The sequence below is a fragment of the Peromyscus californicus genome, unplaced genomic scaffold (genome assembly GCF_007827085.1).
Source record: "Peromyscus californicus insignis strain IS unplaced genomic scaffold, ASM782708v3 Scaffold_5__1_contigs__length_169319896, whole genome shotgun sequence".
NCBI lineage: Eukaryota > Metazoa > Chordata > Mammalia > Rodentia > Cricetidae > Peromyscus > Peromyscus californicus.
In genome coordinates, this window is record NW_026294573.1 from 89,944,103 (window position 1) to 89,965,245 (window position 21,143).

The 21,143-nt window shown below is 45.9% G+C and overlaps 1 protein-coding gene across 5 annotated transcripts in view; it reads right to left on the reverse strand.

The window, feature by feature from the left end:
- Palm2akap2 (PALM2 and AKAP2 fusion) overlaps positions 1 to 21,143 on the reverse strand; it is a 485,103-nt gene that overhangs the window by 21,978 nt on the left and 441,982 nt on the right. For all 5 annotated transcript variants that reach the window (XM_052716746.1, XM_052716744.1, XM_052716743.1 and 2 more), the window contains one exon: positions 10,950 to 13,398. In XM_052716746.1, coding sequence (XP_052572706.1) covers positions 10,950 to 13,398 — 2,449 coding nt within the window. The remainder of the gene's footprint in view (positions 1 to 10,949; positions 13,399 to 21,143) is intronic.

The following is a 21,143-nucleotide window of genomic DNA, read 5'->3' on the forward strand; positions in this document are numbered from 1 at the left end:
ATTATATTGCCATTGTTAGGTCAAGAAACCCGGGACAAGTCTCACTTGGTACCTGTGGCTCCACCCAGCACTTCTCACCGGGTACCCTTCCCTAAAACTCCCCCTCCGAGGGGTGGGGCTTTCGCTTGTGGTCCCTCAGCTTCTGATCCCTATATAACTCAGCCATTTTGGACCAAGGGTCGCTTGCTCTCTTGGTTCTTGGCTGGCTCTGCTCCTGGATCTCTCTTGCCCTGCTTGCCCCCCCCCCCCCTCTTTCCCCATGGCCCACTCCAGTCTAATGATCATGTTCAATCTGGACTCTTCCAGATGCCTCTCCCTCATATCTACAATTAAAAACCCTCTCCTCAACCATACCTTGGAGTAGCCATGTCCCCATTTTTCGGCCATACATGGTGATCCTCCTGCCTCAGCCTCCCCAAATGCATCTGCCTCAGCACAAATGAATTTAAAATATAAAATAAATCAGATTTCTTTTTTTTTCTCCTTTTTTTTTTTAGAGTCTCATATAGCCCAGGCTAGTCTCAAACTTCTGATTCTCATTTCCACCTCTCAAGTGCTGGAATTACAAAGGTGTTCCATCCCACTCAGCTTGGAAATATTTGTTTTAAATATAATTAGTTCGTGCAGCAATAGATTGGATCAGCCTGCCCACCTTAACCTTCACACACGCAATGAGCTTACATATGTCAGAACTCACAGCTGCAGTATAGAGAGGCAGGCTGAGAAGTGAAGGGCGCTAGAATTTCCCTTTGAACTAGCCAATCCTGTCTCCCAAGACAAACAGAGAGGCAAAGACAGCCAGGAAGTCTGAATGTGTTTCCTATCTAAGTACCAGAAATAGTTAAAGCATTTTCTGGTCCAGAGAAGACCTCTGTGCTTGGTTGTGCTTTGGGGTTTCCCTTGGGTAGGCTGCACTGACAGGGGGCAGAGAAAAGAATCTGTAATTCCTCCCACTCACAGAAGGCAGGGAAGGCTGTGTCTACTGGGACACAGCATGTCATCCCTAACCAACTCAAGTCTTCCTCAGGACCATCCCTCACTTCTAGAAAGCCTGGGATGCAGACTCCAGGAGTTTAGATAGTGTTGTCTGAATATGTAAACCAGGTTTGAATCTGGGTGATTATCGCACCCTATCTGGAGAGTCTGTGGTCATAACTCAAAGATCCTTTGTTTCTAACATTTCTCAAGAGAAAAAGCTATCACCCACTCAAATTTTAAAAAAACCAAGCCAAACTGAACAAAAACACCCACCAGATGACGTGCCTTGGCCTGTGCCTGTCAATGGTGGCTTTTCTTCACACAGCTTGGGGGTGAGTCGGCAAGCTTCTAAGGCCACTCACAAGTCCCCAGAGAGCCCAGAGCTGCAGTTTCCACTTCCTTTCTTCTTGGTGAATGAGTGACCTGCTCATCAGCAGCCCCCCAAATATATGGGCTTGTGTGGCTCCTGCTGTGACCCCCACGCCATGAGCATATCTTCCTTCTTTCATCTCTTCCTTTGAAGGCCCCCGTGGAGAATGGGTTGACAGGAACTTTAGATCATAAACAGAGTCAGGAATAAGAAACACCCTGGAAGGTGGAATAAGTCTGAAGAACTGTCAACTATGGTTGCTTCAAAGTAAGTTGGGGTGGGGGGTCAGGAACTGCTGACTCTGGGGCTACTCTGTGAGCCTTGCTGGAAGGGAGGTGGAACCCTAGGAGGGAGGAGCTCTGTCTCTCTGAAGAAGATGATTGGTTTAAGATGCCATTAGAAAACAGAAATGTAGCTGGGGTGGTGGCGGTACACACTTTTACTCCTAGCATAGGGTTTCTCTGTGTAGCCTTGGCTGCCCTTGGTAGACTTGCCTTGGTAGCCCAGGCAAGCCTCCGAGACCTGCCTCGAGAGTGCTGGGATTAAAGGTGTTGTGTGTTCTGAGATTCTCTCTGAAAGAGGTAGGGAATGCTTTTATGCTATCATGGGTAAATTTACTGTCACCGAGGACATTTTAGCATGGACTGTCATCCTTTGGATTTTGACATAGTTATGGAAAACTCCTTCCCTTAATTCTAAGTAAGTTCTCAGCTGGAAAAGGAAATGACTTCATAAAGCACCTTCAGGTATTTAACTCAAGGTTAAAAGAACAGCTCATCGGTGGCTCTGTTGGCGTCTCTAGGCCTTTTCTTAGAGCCTGGCAGCAACCATAAATCAACAGTAATAAGCCTTAAAAAATAATTTTAAAGATTTATTTATCTTATGTGTATGAGAGTTTTGGCTGCATGTATTTATGCACAGCACGTACATGCCTGGTACCTGCAGAGATCAGAAATGGGGTTTTCATCCCCTTGAACTGGAGCTGAATGGCTGTGATCCAACATGTGAGTGAGTGCTGGGAACCCAAACCAGGGTCATCCAAAAGAGCAACAAGTGTTCTCCACCACTAAGCCACCTCTCCAGTCCAGTAATCCCGATTCTTGGGAGCCTTTTATGTAGAAGACACTGTCTTACATTTTTGGTAAGGTTGTTACTATATTGTTCCCATTTTTATTGATGAGGAAACAGGTTTGTAGAGGTGAAATGAAGTATTCACACTGCTAGTGAGCAACTGAACTTCAGATGTGACTCCAGAGAAGTAACTAACTCATTTAAAACACCTATCTTCCTTGACTAGTTCTTTTGTATAATATATGACTTTATGTTTGAATAACGGGAAATAAGAAAGAGACTGGTGCTGTCTAGGAGACCTGATGCCAGATGCATACAAATTTTGGGAAATGTCCACCTTCTCCTTCAAGGCCAAAAGAAGGAAAGGAGCATTACGTAGACTGCAGATGGGTTCTTTGGGTTTCTCTGGCACTTTTTCCTCCTGCCTCCCTCCCTCCCCCAGTCTCCTCAGTAGAGGCTTATTCACAAAGATCAAATGCATCTGAAATGCCAATCTCCTTGGAAGCACACAAGACTAGTAAGAGTCGCAGTCATATCCTGTCCAGGCTCCAGCAGTCACGGGTCGGGACATCCTGCTCCCAAGCTGGCTTTGATTAGCTCACATTTCTCAACAGGGATCTTGCAAGAATTAGGCCTTTTGATTCACTTCCTCTTTGTAAGATTCAGACTGTAGACTTTTCCTTGTATGTGGCTGAGTCTGATCCCTGGGAAAAAGTTGCCTTAATTCCCAGAGCACTGAGTAGCCATGCACATGTTAGTAATGAGGACCCCATGTGGTGCCTCCCACCAGGTAGGAGCACAACCAGGAGGCAAGGCAGATAGATACCCAGGGTCAGTCAGCAAAAGAGCTAACACAACTTGAAAATGGAAGAAACTGGCTTCCATAGGAGGGAATTAAACTGAAGTGGAGGGTTTGCTTTCTTCAAAATGGTGTTAACTGAAAGCCATAACAACTTACAGGCTTGCCACAGAGGATAGCCTGGAGTCTAATCCTTCTCAGAATCGAGAATGACAGGTTTGAGCATGATAGTTACCCTTTTCAAAACCTTTGAGAGTGATGTCCAAAAATAAGATTGCACTCATGTGGGCCTTGCTTATCGATTTCTTTTAAATGGTGGGTACTTTATAAAGGAAGATATTTGCTGGCTTCAGATCAGTAAAATACAGGGAAGTTCAAAGGGACAGAGAACACAGAAGGCAGTCGTTACGCTCCAGGACTATCAGTGACCAAATGTCATTGACTCCAATCTCATGACACCAAGTGTGTTCAGTCAAAAGAATAAAAACTAATCCCGGCTCATATTCAGATTAATCCAGTTCTTTTGTAGATTTGGGGTATGCACCCAACTCTGGCTAAGCGTCTTCCTGGGAAATGAAGTGGCAGAGAAAACTCACAAGGCAACCAGTCTAGACAGCTAACATGCCCCCATCTGCTTAAATCTTTGGACAGTGCCAGCAATTTAGCCTATTTGTAACTAAGGCATTGACATTCAGTTCTGAAAACACCAACGAGCCATCCAAGTCACCAGGGTAGCTTTGCTTCACCTCTGCCGGCAAACCACACACACATAGGCCATTGATAGCCTAGAACTACATAGATAGATGAATAGATGAATATAGATAGACAGATTAGATAGATAGATAGATAGATAGATAGATAGATAGATAGATAGATAGATAGATATGAGAGAGAGAGAGAGAGAGAGAGAGAGAGAGAGGAGAGAGAGAGAGAGAGAGAGAGTTAGAGAGTTAGTTCCAGGGCAGCCTGAACTAAGAGTAAGACTTTGGCTAAAAAAAAAAAGGTTTATGTGTATGTGTGTGTGTGTGTGCACACATCCATATGTACACATCTGTGCATATAGCCTCATGTCTTCATATCATTGATATCATAAAGGGCTGCTGGGAGGAGTAAGTGACACATGAGAAAATATGAATGAAGTAACTAATATTGCATACTGCTTTAAGGTCTTGTTAAGTTGCAGCTAACATGATTAGATTTACTCGGCAAAGAATGTTCAGGAAACAGAGCAATGGATGCCAAGCACCTGCTGGACATTCCACATAAAGCTTATGCTGCTTCACACAGCCAGCTGGACGTCTCTGAGCTGTCTAAACTGGGCTTGCCCTATTTCCTGGTGGAGAGCCTTCTTCCACTTACAGTCTAGAAGAATCCCCCCAGCAGCTGCCAGTGGGGCAATGAAGCTTGGCCTCCTCTGGCTCTTTTAGCACAGAACAAACCACGGGGCTCCAGTGCATAGGTACCATTCTAACATTCATCAGTACTTTTTTTCTGTCTACAATTTCCCTTTATATTTGAAGATAATAAAGAAGAAGAGGTAACAATCCAGTTAATACTTTCTATATTAAGGTAATGATCAATTCATGCGGAACTATAATCCAAACTGACAACAATGTTCCCTCTAAATTTTTCTTTGGGTGGGGGTGCATGTTGAGACAAGTTCTTATTATGTTGTTCAGGCTGACCCAGTGATCTTCCCATCTCAGCCTCCTGAGCGTTAGAATTTCAGACATATATCACTAAGCCTGTCTACATCTCATTTTATGCAAGGTGTATAATGATCCTATCATCCTACTATTAAGAGTACTCAAAGAAGTAGGGCTCAATGGTCACATCTACTGTTTTTTTTAACCACTCCCCGTAATGTACCACTTCACCTTGAAAACCACCCAGCTTGCTGTATCAAGTCAATATCTGGTGTGAAAACCGAACTATAAGAAAACGAAGTTGCTCATCACCTCCCTGAATTTCCCCCGCTTTCTTAGAACCTAGAAGTGAAACCCAGGCACCTAATAATAGATACAGGCACTGAGAACTGTCTGTTGGCCTCCACAATATGCAAAGACTTGGAGGGGCCCTTAATTATCACTTGAGTTTTTAAAGATGTTTGAGTATGCACACCCCATTCTCTCCTCAAGGGTATTTTACCCTAACGTATGGGTTTCCCCTTTAAATCCGGCTCATACACCTATCAAGGGGCTCCTTTTTTTTCTTCTCCTTTCTTTCTCTCCTTTTTGAGGTATGGGGATTGAACCTATGGCCTCGTGCATGCTAGGCAAGTGCTCTACCACTGAACTCCCCCAGCCCTTTCCTTACTTATTTTGAGAAAGGATCTTGTTAAGCTGCCTAAACCAGCCTTCAGCTCACTCTAGCACAGACAGGCTTTGAACATGAGACCCCCTGCCTCAGCCTCCCAAGCAGATGGAATTATAGGCCTTGACCACTCTCTTATGAAGGAGAGCAGGACTGGAAAACACCTTCCAAACATCTTTTCAATACTTAGCAGATGGAGTTTTTTTTTTTTTGTTTTTTTTTTTTTTAGCTAACAGTGGGAAGAACTTGTACATCTCTTTCTCTAGCACACCCGTTCTCAGTGAATTTCATCTGCTTACGGTCTTAGGATTCAGCATGTGGCCAGCATGATTTCTACCAGATAAGGAATAAGTCATTTTTTCATCACCTAATATCATTAATCTGATCTGAATCACACAGAAAACCAACTGAGTCACTTCTGGCAGGAAACATGAAGCGGTGCAGAAGAAACGTAGCAATCTTTCATTCATAAAACCCATATTAGAGCCAGAAGTCCTAACCCACAAATTGCCAGAGTAATGTGTCAGCTTCCTTCTGGTCAAGCAATACTCCAGAGGTTTCCAGGCACAGAAAGAAAGAAAAGTGAATTTTTATTCACTTACATGTTGGTTCCTCTCTTCATGCTGTAATTCTAGGAAGCAGAAGTATCTTTCCTGCATATTCTGGCTATAAATATGAAGGAACGGGGGTCTGTGTGCATCACGCTATAACAAGGCCAGGCCAGAAGGCAGAACACACTCAGATAAATCACTGTCTTTTTTTTTTTTTTTTTTTTTTGTTTGTTTGTTTGTTTGTTTTTTGAGACAGGGTTTCTTTGTGTAATAGCCCTGGCTGTCCTAGAACTCACTCTGTAGACCAGGCTGGCCTTGAACTCACAGAGATCTGCCTGCCTCTGCCTCCTGAATACTGGGATTAAAGGCGTATACCGCCACTGCTTGGCCCGTTTGTTTGTTTTTTGAGATGGGATCTTTCTACATAGCATAGCTCTGACTATCCCAGAACTCACTCTGTGGACCAGGCTGATCTTGAACTCATAGAGATCCTCCTGCTACTGCCTCCTGAGTATTGAGATTAAAGGTGGGTATCATACCTGACAATTACTGTCTTCTTAAAGGGACTAAAATGAATGCTGTGTGGATAAGACATGGAGAAGGAGATCAGCATTCACACAGAAGAAGGTTCTAGAGAAACTGGGACCAGGTTGCTGTGGGTCAAGGGGCAAACACACTGGGACCCTGGTTTCTTGTAGGGAAGCCCAATCTTAGTAGGGAAGCCTGACAAGCACATCGGGTAGGGGATCCAGACAAATAGCAGCATGTCATGTCCTCACGTAGAACAACTGTTCATGCAGCAGAAGGAAAGTTGAGGTCAATATGGTGGGAGATGCCATTGAGAGACTGAGTGGAGAATCCAAAATACCTCCTGCCATGGTCTGCTATTTGGGAACCCCATGCCTCCATTGAAATGTAGGTACCTATGTTTGCTTTTAGGAGGGAGCCTTGGGGAGGTGATGGACTGAGTCAACATGTATAGGATTAATGTCCTTATGAAAGAGGCCACAGGGACCTAGCTGCATTCCTCTTTCCCACCATCTGAGGGCATCAAGAGGGGGTTCCATCTATAAACCAGGATATGGGTCCTTGCTAGCACTTTAATCTTGGACATCCCAGCTATAAAGTTGTAAGAAATAAATTTCTATTGTTTATAAGTTACTCAGCCCAAGGTGTTTTGTTATAGTGGACTAAATAGTCCAAATTGTCCATCGACCATATGGACTTCAGAAAAGGTTTTATAATGAAATAATGCAATGGGGGGGGGGCGGTGTTAGGCAGAGTAGGTTGTAACTGGTGGTTGGGAGGGAACCATGGTACCTGCCTTCCATGTAAGCAGAAGGAACCAAGACGCTCACAGACTGTCCCTTGGTCAGCGAGGCTGCCAACTTCTGGGTATCACTATTACTTGCTTGTGCAGTTGCTCCCAAGCTGGGGCTGAAGTCAAGCGGTACAAAGACTTTTCTCCAGGACAGGATGCTCAACTGCCATCCACATCAAGCCAGCTCTCAGGCCAAAACAATTTCAAGTGAATTTGACAATTGAGAATTGTCAGGAAAAGCCAAGTTCTTGTGGCTAACCACTGACAAAAAACTTTCCCCGACAGTTTTCTTGCCTTAAGCACTCAGCTGGCCCTGGCCTGGGACCAGAAGGAATTAAAAACCCATCAAGGAAATCTCTGTACTCTTCCTCCCCCACCTCCCTTCCCTTTCCTTCCTGAACAACTCAGTCCAAGAGTCATAAGGTGATGCTTAAAAAAAAAATATGATGCCTGCAGAAGCTGGGAGGAGCCACCGTGAGTCAGACCAAGGTGGGCAAGGGACAGCAGTGACACGGATAGGGTCTCTTTACCAAGAAAGGTAAATAGAATGGGGGGGGGGCAGACAATGGCAATCACCTAGAAATTAATACTAGCACTTAATTTAATGAAGGAAACAGGAGTGTGGTTCCACAGTGTGGCTAGTGAGCTCACACAAATAACATCGATGACAACAAGAAGTTGAAATATGGAGAAGGAAGCTGTAACTCTGGAAAGGGAAGAAGTGTTTTGTAGAACATGGTCCTCTAAACAAAACACCCGCCACCTGCATCACACAGGCTGGACCTGCTTGCAGAAGACCATCACCAGTGGGTATGTTGACTGTTTGCTCAGAGAAAGAGGGGGTGGGGAGGGGCACTGAACCCTCACCTGAGCTTCCCAGTGCTCCCTCTTGCCCCTCCCAGGCATTTGTATGCAGTTCTGCACACAGCCTCCAGGCCTCAGGAGTCTCTAGAATATATAGGCTGGGGAAGGCTAACCAAAGGAGGAGCTCCATTTACACAGCTATGGGGAAGCTATCATCCAAGTGAGGCAAAGACTTCATTCAGTGTGGCAGCCTTGGGGTCAATATGCTCCTGTAAGCGACCCTGCACCCCTGCTCTGTAAATAAGCTCAACAAACTCATAGGGGACCTTGGGAGCTTATAAAGAGGGAGTGGAAATTGTTTGTCTCCCCAGGGAAGAAATCCTTATGATAAATGTGAATAACTCTGTTAAATCAGAATTAAAAGATCCCTGGGTGAGTAACTTTACTCATCATGCACCCCTGACAATCCGAGTTTGGATCCCAAGAACCTGAGTGAAAAGCTAGATGCAGTATTGCACACTTGTATTCCCATGTCCCTACAGTGAGAGTCTGAAGGCAGAGATGGGAGAATCACAGGGAAGACTGTAGACTGGCTAGTTGGGGTACACAGCCCAGGTGCAGGAACAAGGGCCTGCTCAACAAGGTGGAAGATGAGAATTGATTTCTGAAAGTATCTACTAATCTCCAAATGCACACCATGACATAAGCACACTCAGTCTCTCTCTCTCTCTCTCTCTCTCTCTCTCTCTCTCTCTCTCTCTCTCACCAATTTTTTAAAAAAGATCTACATTAACCCATGGTTTCCTAGATATAGATAGATAGATGATAGATAGATAGATGACAGATGAATAAATACGATAGACATACAGATAGATGTTTAACCTCCGATTCTGTCCATTGAGGCTGCCCATGACCACTAATAATCCAACATTAATGTGCATGTCGATCTTGAAGTATACATCCTGTTCCTCAGCAAGAGAAGAAACCCTCTTTGCTCTAAGACTGATTTCAAGACCAGGCAAGCACAGGATAAAGTGGAGCATTGTGCGATCACTAGAAGGAAGGCAGTGCTCGAAGAATAACCGCTTCTCAAAAAGACAAGAAAGTGGCCTGGAGGGGATTCCCACAGCTACAACTAAACAAAATTACGATAAAAATAACAAGACGAGTGATACCAAATTATTGAATGTAATGGGATTCCATGACACCATACTGATGTACATAAATCCTAGACTTCAAGTCTGATAAGAAGTAGGATAAAAAATCCAGAGTCAAATGTGTCTAAACAAAATACATATTAATTACAAAAGGAAAGCCTAGTTTCTCTGTGAGAAGCCTTACAAACACTCCTTAATCAAGTGATCAAAAGTAATATTGAATGGTCAAAGCTAAGATCTGCCCATTCTGGAACGAGTTAATACCATGTGCAACTTGCTTAGACACTGTGAGGATGCAGCATCAATTTGATGCTTGGGCGGTAGGGCATTGTGGTGCCAAGTGACTCTCAAACAGCCCAGAATACTTTTCTTGAGAACTCTCCTTTAGGTTTGAGATTACCTCAGAATTTAAAAGTTAGATATAAAGAGTGATCCTGTGCCACTGTAGATTTGATGGAGGTCAAGTGTTAATATGAAGGAACTTAGATCTCAATGATCCAAGTTAAACAGTAATTATACTTTAAGGTTGTGCTTCTTAAACTGTCTTTGATGAAGGATCAGTTTCCCCATAAGTCCACTATACAATACGCAATCCCACACTTGGATTTCAGGATGCTTTCTTCTAAGGTCTGCACTTATCTCAGCATGAACCATAACAATGCAGGGACTAGCTTTGACCACACCCAGAGAAGCACATCTCTAAGATAAGATGAGCAGACCCCCAATTGCTATAATATCCACATGGGAAACAAAAGCTTCTGGTCACATTGTTAGCCACAGTGGCATCCACAGCATTGCCCTAATCGATACCAGCCGTCTATACCAACAATTCAAGAAAGGGGCTGCCCAGACAACGAAAGGAGATTAAATGTGTCCCTTTTGCTTGTGGTAACTTCACTTTTCTAAATGGACAAGAATGGGTGGAAATACCCTGATTTCTGAGTATGCACGTATATAGTCTGAGCTTGGGAGGTTGGGGAACCATTCTGAGAAAATGTCTGAGGAAGACACTGTTAGGTCATCTCACGGTGTGAGCATCACAGAGAAAACTAAGAAACCAAGATGGTTATACTTTCACACTGGGTGGTATCTTATGGGATCACTACCTTATATGCGGTCTATCATTGCAGGGTTGTAACTGGCTGTGATCACATAAAGAAAGCCAAACCCAACCGCAAGAAGATGAACAGAATATCTGCAGTCTGCAACCCCGAGTCACTGCCGGGAATAAAGCCAGCATCCCAAATGGGGTTGGTGGAATACGTTCTCCCAAATTAACTTTTGAAGACACAGACGGCACACGGGCCCATTCAACCACACTTGGCCAAGAAGCAGCCCTCCGGTGGGGGGGAATAAAAGAATCTATACAATAAATCAAGACAAGGCAGACTGAGAGGCAAGGAGCCCCTGGTATCCACTGAAAAACAGCAACCACCACCTCAGCTTGGCATCCTTGCAGTGGACACCCTAACACCTCTGTTGCTGAAATCCCCCTGCCACAGGCACAGTGGAGGCTCCCCACAGAACCGTGTAAGCAGCAGGCGCTCTGTGTGACACCTGGGCACAGGTTGTGGTTGTCACTCACCTGGAGCAGTCTTGTAGCAGGCGGTTCTAGAAGGCAGCGATGGGGCGTTCTTGGCCCTGGGGCTCGGGACGCTCTGCGCCACTTGCCTCTGCCGCTTCAGCTCCTCTTCCCTTTCCTGGGCGGCTCGGATCTCTTCCTCAATCATGGACAAAGTCCGCTGCTTCCTCGACCTCAGTTTGAAGGGCCCGACCATGACGTCAGACTCTTGAGTAGCCAGGAGGGAGGCTGTGCTTCTCAGCTCGGCTGCCTCCGAGTACTTGCTGAAATAGCCTCCTTCGGGCCTGCTCTCTTCCATGTTGACCGGCCCACTGGGCTGCACAGCTGTCGGTGGCTGCGAGGGCCTCTTTTCCCTGAGTGCCCTGTCCTCCACGGGGAGGATCTTTGGTAATACATCCCTTTTCTCTTGAACGGGAGAGGACACCTGAGGTGGCGCAAACATGCTCTGGGGTTTCTCGGAGGCGGAAGCCTGGCTTTCGGCTTCCTCGGCGGCTGCTTCAGGTCCCTGCTGTTCCGAGCTCTCCTTACTGGAGCGTGGCTCATCCTTATCCACCTGCTCAGCTATGGCTTGTTGAATGGCATTCTGCACCAGGAGCCCAGCCTGATATTCCAAGGGGTCATCAACTGATGGGGAATCTCCCAGGGTGGAGGAGGGAGAATAGAAACCATGGTCGCTGAATGACTTGGAGACCCCTTCTCGACCCTCTGCGGGGTTGTCTGTTTGGGGAGTCTGAGGCAGAGAGAAATCAGCCAGCGAGTTTTCCTGAAGGGCATTGGGCGTCTCGTTGGAAGCCCCACTGTCACTGATGTTGTCCATGCTGAAGTCATTGGACAGAGTCTCCAGGACAGCGGTGTCCTGAGACCTCACTGACAACTCATCCAAACCTGAGTCTAGCTCCTCTTGGGTCAAAGATACATTGACGGATCTTGAAAACTGGTCCAAAATCCCGTGATCTTCATCCTTGACTACAGTAAGAACGGCCCGGGCACTCGTGAACTCTCCATCCTCTGCCCATAGTTTAGACAAGGGCCCACGTTTGGAAGGCTCACTGTATGGCCCTTCCTTTCCCTGAGTGGCAGTGCTACCCGGGCCTGATCCTGCAGACTGGCTCTCAGATACACAGGACACTTTCTGCCCCTTGGCTGCCAGTGTGCTACTGTCTTCTGAAGGTCCCCCGACAGTAGGTGGCCGCAAGATAGTTGGTGGCTTGTCTGAGTTGATGGATCCAAGGGGTTTGTAGAAAGGCTTGATGGAGAACAGCCTTGGTGTGCTTTGGCCCTTGGCCAACGTTTGCCTGGAATTCTCCATCAGCTGGAACTGCTTGCGTGCAGCAGAGAAGTCAATCTGCTCAGTGACGACATCCTCCTTAATGTGTTCAATGCCATCTAGATGTTCGTGAGAAGCTGGGGCTGTGCAGAGCTGGGGCAGGGGCAGTTGCTGCTGCTGTTGCTGCTGCAGCTGTTGCTGCTGCAGCTGCTGCTGCTGCTGCAACTGTAGCTGTTCCTGCTGTGCCCTTCTCTCTTTACGCTCCTTGTACTTTCTGTGGGACTCCAGATGTTCCTCATCCAGCTGTTCCTCAATAGTTTTTTCCTGGGGGGGATTCCACCACTTGGCGGCAATGCCAGGATTCTTCTTCACAGCCTGACTCCGAATGAGCTCCCTCCGCTCCTTCTCCAGCTCCAGCATCTCTTCGGAGGGCCTCACTTTCCGCACGCAGAACTGCTCCTTCTCGCGCTCGTCCTCCTCAAAGAGTTTGGAGGGTTTCTTGTCCTCGTGGAAGGCACGCAGCTCAAACTTGGCCTCCTTCTTCAGCGTGGTGAGCGTGAACTCCCCATCTCGGGAGGAGCAGTGGGAGCTGGTGGAGGAGCTGGGACTGGCAGGTGCCTGCAGGCCATCCCCCAGCATGCCTTGGGGCTGGTCAGTGGAGTGTCCATTGGCTCTTTCTCCTTCAGCCATGGTGTCAGAAGGGCTTCTGCTGAGCTCAATGTGAGGAGGCACCTGCCTGCCAGATGCTTCCTCAGTGGGTTCTGCCTCGGTAGCTGAGTGGGCAGGTGTATAGGCAGGTGAGCCCAGGCTGCTCACCAGTATGGCTGCACCAGGCTCTGGGGAGGAGATTCCGTTGTAAGTTCCATCCACGGAAGAGTCACAGCAGTTGGCCTCCAGCACCTCGTCTAGATATTGGATCTCTCGGGCGACATCATTATCTAAGGACTCATGGTGATCAGTGAGGAGGCCATTGTGTGAGGGCGAATAAAAAGGGGAGGAGTGGTCCTTGGAACGGGGGGTAGAGGTGATTCCAGGTGCACTTTTACATTCTGTCACAGACACCTCAATTTCCATGTTTTTGTGATCTGGGGAGAGAGGGGTGGCAGCAGGCTCCAGGCGAATGTCACCACAGCTGTCTCCCTTGTTTCTCAGCTGATTAGCATCCTCAGAAAGCTGGGGAGGCTTCTAGAATAAGGAGAAAACACAAGTAAGAGTTAAATACACATTTTTGGATACAGATGCAAAGAAACTCACTCATAAATAACACAAAGGAAACGGGAAAGAACAGCGGCACCCACTTTTCTTCTTTTGAATAGAGATCTCTCTTCTAATAATCCTCTAAATATCCATTCTGTGTGTTGACACGTGCCTAACTCTCCTGGTTAGCTTTAACTATCAACTTGATGTAGCCTAGACTCTTCTGAGTAGAGAGCCAGAACAAAAGAATTGGCCCGTGGGCATGCCTATGGGGGATTATCTTGTTGGTTAATTGATGTAGAGGCACATCCCACTGTGGACAGTGCTATCCCTATGCAGACGGGCCTGAACTATATAAAAAAGCTAACTGACTACAAGCCAGGCTCTGAACCAGCCAACGAGCAGTGTCCTCCAGGGTTTCTGCTGTCCTTCTTAACAGTGAAGTGAGTTCCTTGGCTGGAGGAAATGTCGTGTGGACTAGCAAGCAGGCCCAGGTTTGAGTTCCTGCCTTGACTTCCCTCAGTGATGGACTATCATCTAGTATTGAAAGCCCAACAGACCCTTTCCTCCCCTAAGTTGTTTTTGGTCAGGGTGTTTTGCCACAGCAATGCAAAAGAAACCTGACCACTAGACCTCTCACATTTACAGATTCCATTTTGTGCACTCGGGGTTTAATAAATACAAGCTTCATTTGGAAACTTTATTTTCTAAAGGAGAACAGGGGGTCAGCAGGATAGTTTAGCGGGTAAAAGCACCTGCCATTCAGCCTGAGGAGCTGAATTATCCATGGGATCCACAAGAACCAATTCTCACTAGTTGTCCTCAGACCTCCACATGTACACTGAGGTATGCATGTATGTGCATGCACGCGTGTGTATACACACACACACACACACACACACACACACACACACACACACACACAAATAGAAATGTACAAGGAAATAAAAACTAAAGTAGAAGACATTGCATGGTTAATGTACAGCCATCACAGTCTATCACAGGCTTCTGACGAGACTATTCCCAGGCAACCCCCAGTATGTAAAGATGGTCTTTCTCCAGAACTACTTTTCTTCTCAAAGACATGATTCTTGGTCAGATATAATGCAACTATTCTGGAGATAAGAAACTTTCGGGACTCTTTCCATAATATATACTAGAAAGCAGTAGATTGCTGGCTTCTCACAAGCTGCAGTTCCCCACTGCCAAGGCTACAATCGACTGTATACATTACAAACACTGTAACCAAGGCCACCGACTGCACAGTTCTGTTCTCCAGGACTGCATAACACAACCCTCCTCAGCTGCCCCGTGCTTTAAAGAGCTAGTGACCAGTGGCCATTTCTAAAATGTTTTCTACAAGATATAATCTGTGGTTAATAAGAAAATGGGCCGGGCGGTGGTGGCACACGCCTTTAATCCCAGCACTCAAGAGGCAGGGGCAGGTGATCTCTGTCAGTTCCAGGCCAGCCTGGTCTACAGAGTGAGTTCCAGGACAGCCAGAGCTGTTACACAGAGAAGCCTTGTCTCAAAAACAAACAAACAACAACAAAGAAAGAAAGAAAGAAAGAAAGAAAGAAAGAAAGGAAGGAAGGAAGGAAGGAAGGAAGGAAGGAAGGAAGGAAGGAAGAAAAGAAAAGAAAAAAGAAAGAAAGAAGAGAAAATTGGATTTTATGCTTCTTAATGCATCCCATTTTCCTCCCAGTTGTGTATCTGTGTAGTCTTGTTATCTGGCTGCTCATCTGTTACTTTGAGTTTTTGTTTTGTGTTTTTTTAAATTATCTATTATATATACCCCCATCCAGTCGTAGTGGTACACACTTTTATTCACAGCACTTGAGAGGCATAGACAGGCTGATCTCTGTGGGTTTGAGTCCAGCCTGGTCTATAGAGAGAGGTTCCATAGCACGCATAGCCCCCCCCCCCCCCCCCAAGGTTCACTCTCCAGCACTGGAAGGCGGGAGTTTAAAAACAAATTACAGAATTTTTCAATGCAGAAACTTCCTGGCAGACATGCAACTCCAGCCCTCATGGGCTAAAGCTGGCTCACTTCGTGGAAAGTGATTACAGAGTAAGCAGACCAAGCAGGGAAGGGGATGGAAGGTGACAGTCACACCAGCTTGGGCTAGCCAGTGATTAACTACAGGAAAAGCAGAAGGTCCCTTCTCTCTCTTTAACTTTAGGAAGGAAAAGTGGGAAATGAGAAGAAGCTAGTGGGAACACAATAAAGTTAAAAAAAAAAGTCACGGCTTGCTGAAACCCCTCAGAACTGAGAAAGAAGACACTGTAATACAAAGGAAGAGAAACCGAAAGGTATTTACTCACTGATGCACTCACCAAACAGGCAGGAAGTGTATTTTAAGAGTCTGGTGACCAGCTCTGTCCTGAAGGAAAATTGGATTTCCCATGCTGCCCGTGGAGCACAAGTTTATTCCAGAGTTTACGTAGAGTGAGGCCAAATGAAGCCCCTGACTCTACTCGGGCCCTGTTGGTCCCTAAAACAGGAGCGAGCACCTGGAGGCCTGTCTTCCACAGCACTTCACAGCTCAAGGGTGCCTGCCACGCTGCTCCACTGACAGCACTTTCCAGAATTCAGAAATTCTATCTAGATCACAAAGGAATACTTCATGAACTGGAAGCGGCTGGATATGATATGTTGAAAATCTGAAAAGAGCATTTGGCAGTATATTTTGGCTGTGTCGTCCCCCCCCCCAAAAAAATGGGCTTTGAGTTAGAAATGACAACACAAATACTGTGTCTTCTGTCATCTGTTAAACTGAGATTTAAAAAAAAAAAATGGGTTTGAAATGCCTCAGTCAGTACAGAACTTGCATGAGGACCTGGGTTTGAGTCCCAGAACCTGTGTGAACAAGTCGGCTGTGGTAGCACATGCTTGTAATCCCTGTGCTGGGGATGCAAAGACAGGATTCCAGGGCTTGCTAGCCAGCCAGCCTGGCCTAATTTGAGAGCCCTAAATCCCAGCGAGCAACTCAAAAATCAAAGGACACAGGAATTTGACCTCAGGCCTTCACAAACATTCTCACCCATACACACACAAGAATATACCCAAATGATAACCGGGCACGGTGGCTCACCAGATAATCCCAGAACTCGAGGCTGAGGCAGGAAGACCGCCAAGAGTTTAAGGACAGTCTGTGTTACAGAGCAAGACCTCACCTCAAAACAACAAAAGTTACTTAAAAATAATGGTAAAATGGGCAGGCAAGATAAAAATACCAGTCACCAAGCCTGATGACTTGAGTTCAATCCCTGGGACCTGCTTGGTGGAAGGAGAATGCCAGTTCTGACAAACTGTTCTCTCATCTCCACACAACACAAATGATGGCAGATGGCATGCATGTGCACCCCCACCTCGCAAAGTGATAAAACATAACTTTAAAAAACTGATTGAAAATCAAAATTTGGAGGCCAGGTGTGGTGATGCATGCCTTTAATCCCAGCACCCAGGAAGCAGAGGCGGGTGGATCTCTGTGAGCGTGAGGCTGACCTTATCTACATAGTGAGTTCCAGGACAGCCAGGGCTACACAGAGAGAACCTGCCTAGAAAAACAACAATTAATCTAAGTTTGGGCCCATGGTATAGCTTGAAGAGATTGCTCTCCAATACTTTTTTTTTTTAAGCTTCACACTAGAAGGCATAAACAGGAAAGAGTTTCCCTTCCTGTGAGTTACAGACAGTCCAATCTTTTTCTTTCCTGATTGATGCTCCATTCTCTCCCCTTCAGGGAACAGCTGCTTCCCAGGCGATCTGAGAAGAGCTCAGAGAGACACGGCAGCATTAACGATCCACACCTAGCTCCAGAAGTTAGGCAACAACTGTGGCAAAGGAACAAATGCCCCAGGCCTGATACAATCAAAGCCACCAACAACCTCACCAGGTGAAGGGGAACCGGCTACGGAATCCGGACGGCAGCAGTCCGGGCTTGACATCACTAATGATGTCTTGTTTCAACCAGCCAACGCTTACTGCTCCCTTTGAAGATTAGGGAAGAACCAGAGTTTTCTCCAGGCCCAGTTTCAGATAAAACGCACAACCCTGACATTGACTAGAAAATCCTTTCAGAGGTGATCTCCTCTAATGTAATAAAGAGACGCGAAAAACCACCAAGTGGGGTTTTCTGAGGTCAAGGAAAAAGTAAGGTGCTAAGGGCTTGTGGGTGATCTTTTGCCTCCCCCAGACAACCCTCCAGGTAGAGTCTTAATACCATGGTACATAATACCTGCCCTCCAACTGGCTTCCCAGACTAGCCAGCAGCTGGTGAGGATGTCTGCAATTTACTCGGAATTCTTGGGCAAAGGCAATATAATATAATGCAGCTGTGTGCTTCTGAAATGCATTTAAATTGCATTCCAGGGGCAGACAGCCATCCTAGCTGAGGATAGAAACTTAAGGAGTGGTCTCCCGGATCATTCAGGAATCCCACACTACAAAGGTGGCTTCCTCCAGCACTTCCGGCTTCCTTTAACCCTGCAGACTCCAGAGGATTTGCTAATTGGCATAATTAAAATGAGAAATGGGTTAACATTAGAGAAATCAGTGGCTTGTCTATTAGCATAATGAATGCTAGAAATGGGTGAAGTGGGGGACACCCCCCCCACCCCGGTCTGGGGATGAAGCCACCATCTGGACTGGAGACTCCCCTGACCTTGCATGAAAAATGTGAGCCCCAGGTTGGTCCTGGCTTGCAGAGTCTCAGGGTTGCTGGTTTTTGAGGTCTGAGAACTAAAAGTCTGGTTTCCAACCTTGGCTTCAGAGGACAGGGGGTGTTTAGTGTGGTAACAAAATCCATCCCGTGGAAAACTACGACATCCCCCTTCAGAGAACTGGAGTGTGAGCTTCTGGGGCCTTAGAAAGCTGAGGCTTCTGTGAGAGTCCCAGATCAGGATTTTATAGCTATTTTTATATTGTTTGCTTAATAAATGTCAGTGTGAGTGCTGGAATTTGGCTCCAACCCTGCTTTTAATATAACCAAGTAATCCCTTTGCATCTAAAGCTGCCATTGTTTATCAAAAGAGAAAAAAAAGTTCAACAGTCAAGCAAATCAGTTTAATAGAATTTACAGCTCCAAGATTTAGGCCCTGGAGTCAGTCTTGGGTCTTCCAATAAGGATTCTGTCAGGCATTTTATACCAGCCAATTTTGAGCTCTCCTGCAGATGCAACTCCTTGGTAAGCTCTCGAATATTTTGAAAATTAAACTTAGAAAAAAGGTATCTAAACTGCATTAAGAAAATGGTAAAATGGTTAATGTAAATGTTAAAAAAATGTTTACTTTTAAGCAATTTTACATTGAAGTGCAAATGACCAATATTAACTTCTTTCTCGGAGGAGACTGACTATCTTGAGAAGAGAATTGCATTGGATTATGATTTTCAGAACAAAAAGTGATAACATGAAGAAATTAAAAGAATCAATCCAGAATGTCAGACCCAAAGTACTTCTATTCTCCCAAGCCCTCCCCACATCGGACCCTCCAATGTTTATTTTACTTCAAAGCTAAACACATTTGGGAAATGTTACTTGTTGCTAAAGCCAGGAGAAAATTTTCATGAAATGTCCCTAACAGTCAAATCTTGGGAGCTGGAGAGATGGCTCAGCAGTTAGGGGAAGTTACTGTTCTTGCAGAGGAACCTAGTTCAGTTCCCAGCATGAAGGTGAGATGTTCACAATGCTCTAGCTCCAGGGGACCTGATACCCTCTTCTGGCCTCTGTGGGCACCTACACTCCCATGCACATATCCACACACAAACATACTTACATAATCAATTAAAAACAAAATTAATACCCAGCAATTGGGAGGCAGAGGCAGTCTACATTTCGAGTTCTAGGACAGCCAGAGCTACACAGTGAGAGAGACTAACACAGTTATTATATATTTTTTAAAGCAGAATCAAATCCTGAGGATGCACTGGATGCGCTGGGGGTGTAGCTCAGTGACAGAATGTGGTACAGGGAAAGCCCTGGGTTGGTTCCCTCCCAGGTATGTAGAAAACATCAGTACAGGGATCACTTGTGTGAAATGGAACCTGTCCACCCTCAGTGTTTAAGTAGCCATGGAAATGTTGCCACGAGTGAGGTCGCACAGTAAGCCTGTCCTGTGGGCACACTGAGTGCCATATAATTAACATCGGTCTTAGGTCTTAGCAAGCCACAGCATGCACCCATATGTGTTCTCAGCTGACACACAGAAGACCAGGCCTCTCTGTTTTAAGTTGGAAAAGAGGTTTCACTATTTTATGACTTTGGAATTAAGTGGTTTAGAGAAATAGAGAAGACATTTCCCTAAGATCACACCTGGCCAGTAAATGTCACAGCTCTTCTTAATTTTATCCCAATGTGTCAAAAGGTTTTCTTCCAATATGACTGAAGGCTTCCAGAATGACATGGGAAAGGGCATGAAGAATGGTCGGGGTGAGAGAGTGTCTGTTTGCCTTTGTCTCCCATCCTTGCTACCTTGAATCTCCTTAGGTGAAATTAAACTCAGACTTCGGGCTTAAAAGTCACCCCTTCCAGGCTGGAGAGATGGCTCAGAGGTTAAGAGCACTGGCTGCTCTCCCAGAGGACCCAGGTTCAATTCCCAGCACCCACATGGTAGCTCACAACTGTCTGTAACTCCAGTTTCCAGGGGATCTGACACCTTCACACCAATGCACATAAAATGAAGTTAAATAAATTTTTTTTAAAAAAAGTCACTACTTCTTTCTTTATCCAGATGAAGGCAGACTCCCTGGAGATGTAACTTCTGTTTTTCTCCTGGAGTTCTATGTGTGTGTGTGTGTGTGGGGGGGGGGGGGGGGGTTTCCAGATGGAGATGTAACATGGCAGTCGAGGCGCTGGCCCTTTGGGCTAGCTTTGCTTCTGCTGACAACTTCTCAGGGTGAGATGACCACGACTCCTACCCATACCACAGTCAATGAATGGCACACGTGAGAACCTAGAAGCCGATCCGGTTTGCACAAAAAACACAACACTGGTGGCTGACCCCAGCCCCAGCCAGGCAATGGACAGCAGCATGCTCTTTCTACCTGGACCTGCTGCTGAGCACACCATTCTCAGGAAGAACTAGGAGGAAGCACCTTTCCTCAGCAGGCCACACACCAGAAAGATACACTTTACTACAAGGAAAAGAAAAGTTGGTGCTTACGTTAAAAAGACAAAAAGCCAGGTAGGCATCCACATTTCTGTCTCTCTCTCTCTCTCTCTCTCTCTCTCTCTCTCTCTCTCTCTCTCTCTCTCTCTCTCTCTCTCTCTCTGTGTGTGTGTGTGTGTGTGTGTGTGTGTGTGTGTGTGTTCTGCTTATAGGAAGATTTATTTATTTTATGTGTATGAATCTTTGCCTTCAGTATATATGTTCCTGAAAAGTTCAGAAAAAGACCTTGGATTCCTGAGACCTGGAGTCAGGGACGGTTGTTACCTATGGTACGGTTAGCTACCATATAGGTGTTGGGAACCAAACCCTGGTCCTCTGCAAGAGCAACAAGTGCTTTTAACTGTTGTGCCATCCCTCCAGCCCTTTACTCTGCTTAATATGCCCAGAAGTGATTGGGCAGCCTCAGACTCCAGATGTTGTAAACCACAAGTCCATCCTGCCCTTATGTCAAAGCATGAGCCAAAGCAAACCTCTCCAAAGGAGCAGGAGGAGTTGGAAAGATGGCTCGTTCATAAGAGTATATACTGCTCTTTCACTGCATCTACACCCAGAGGCTCAGAACA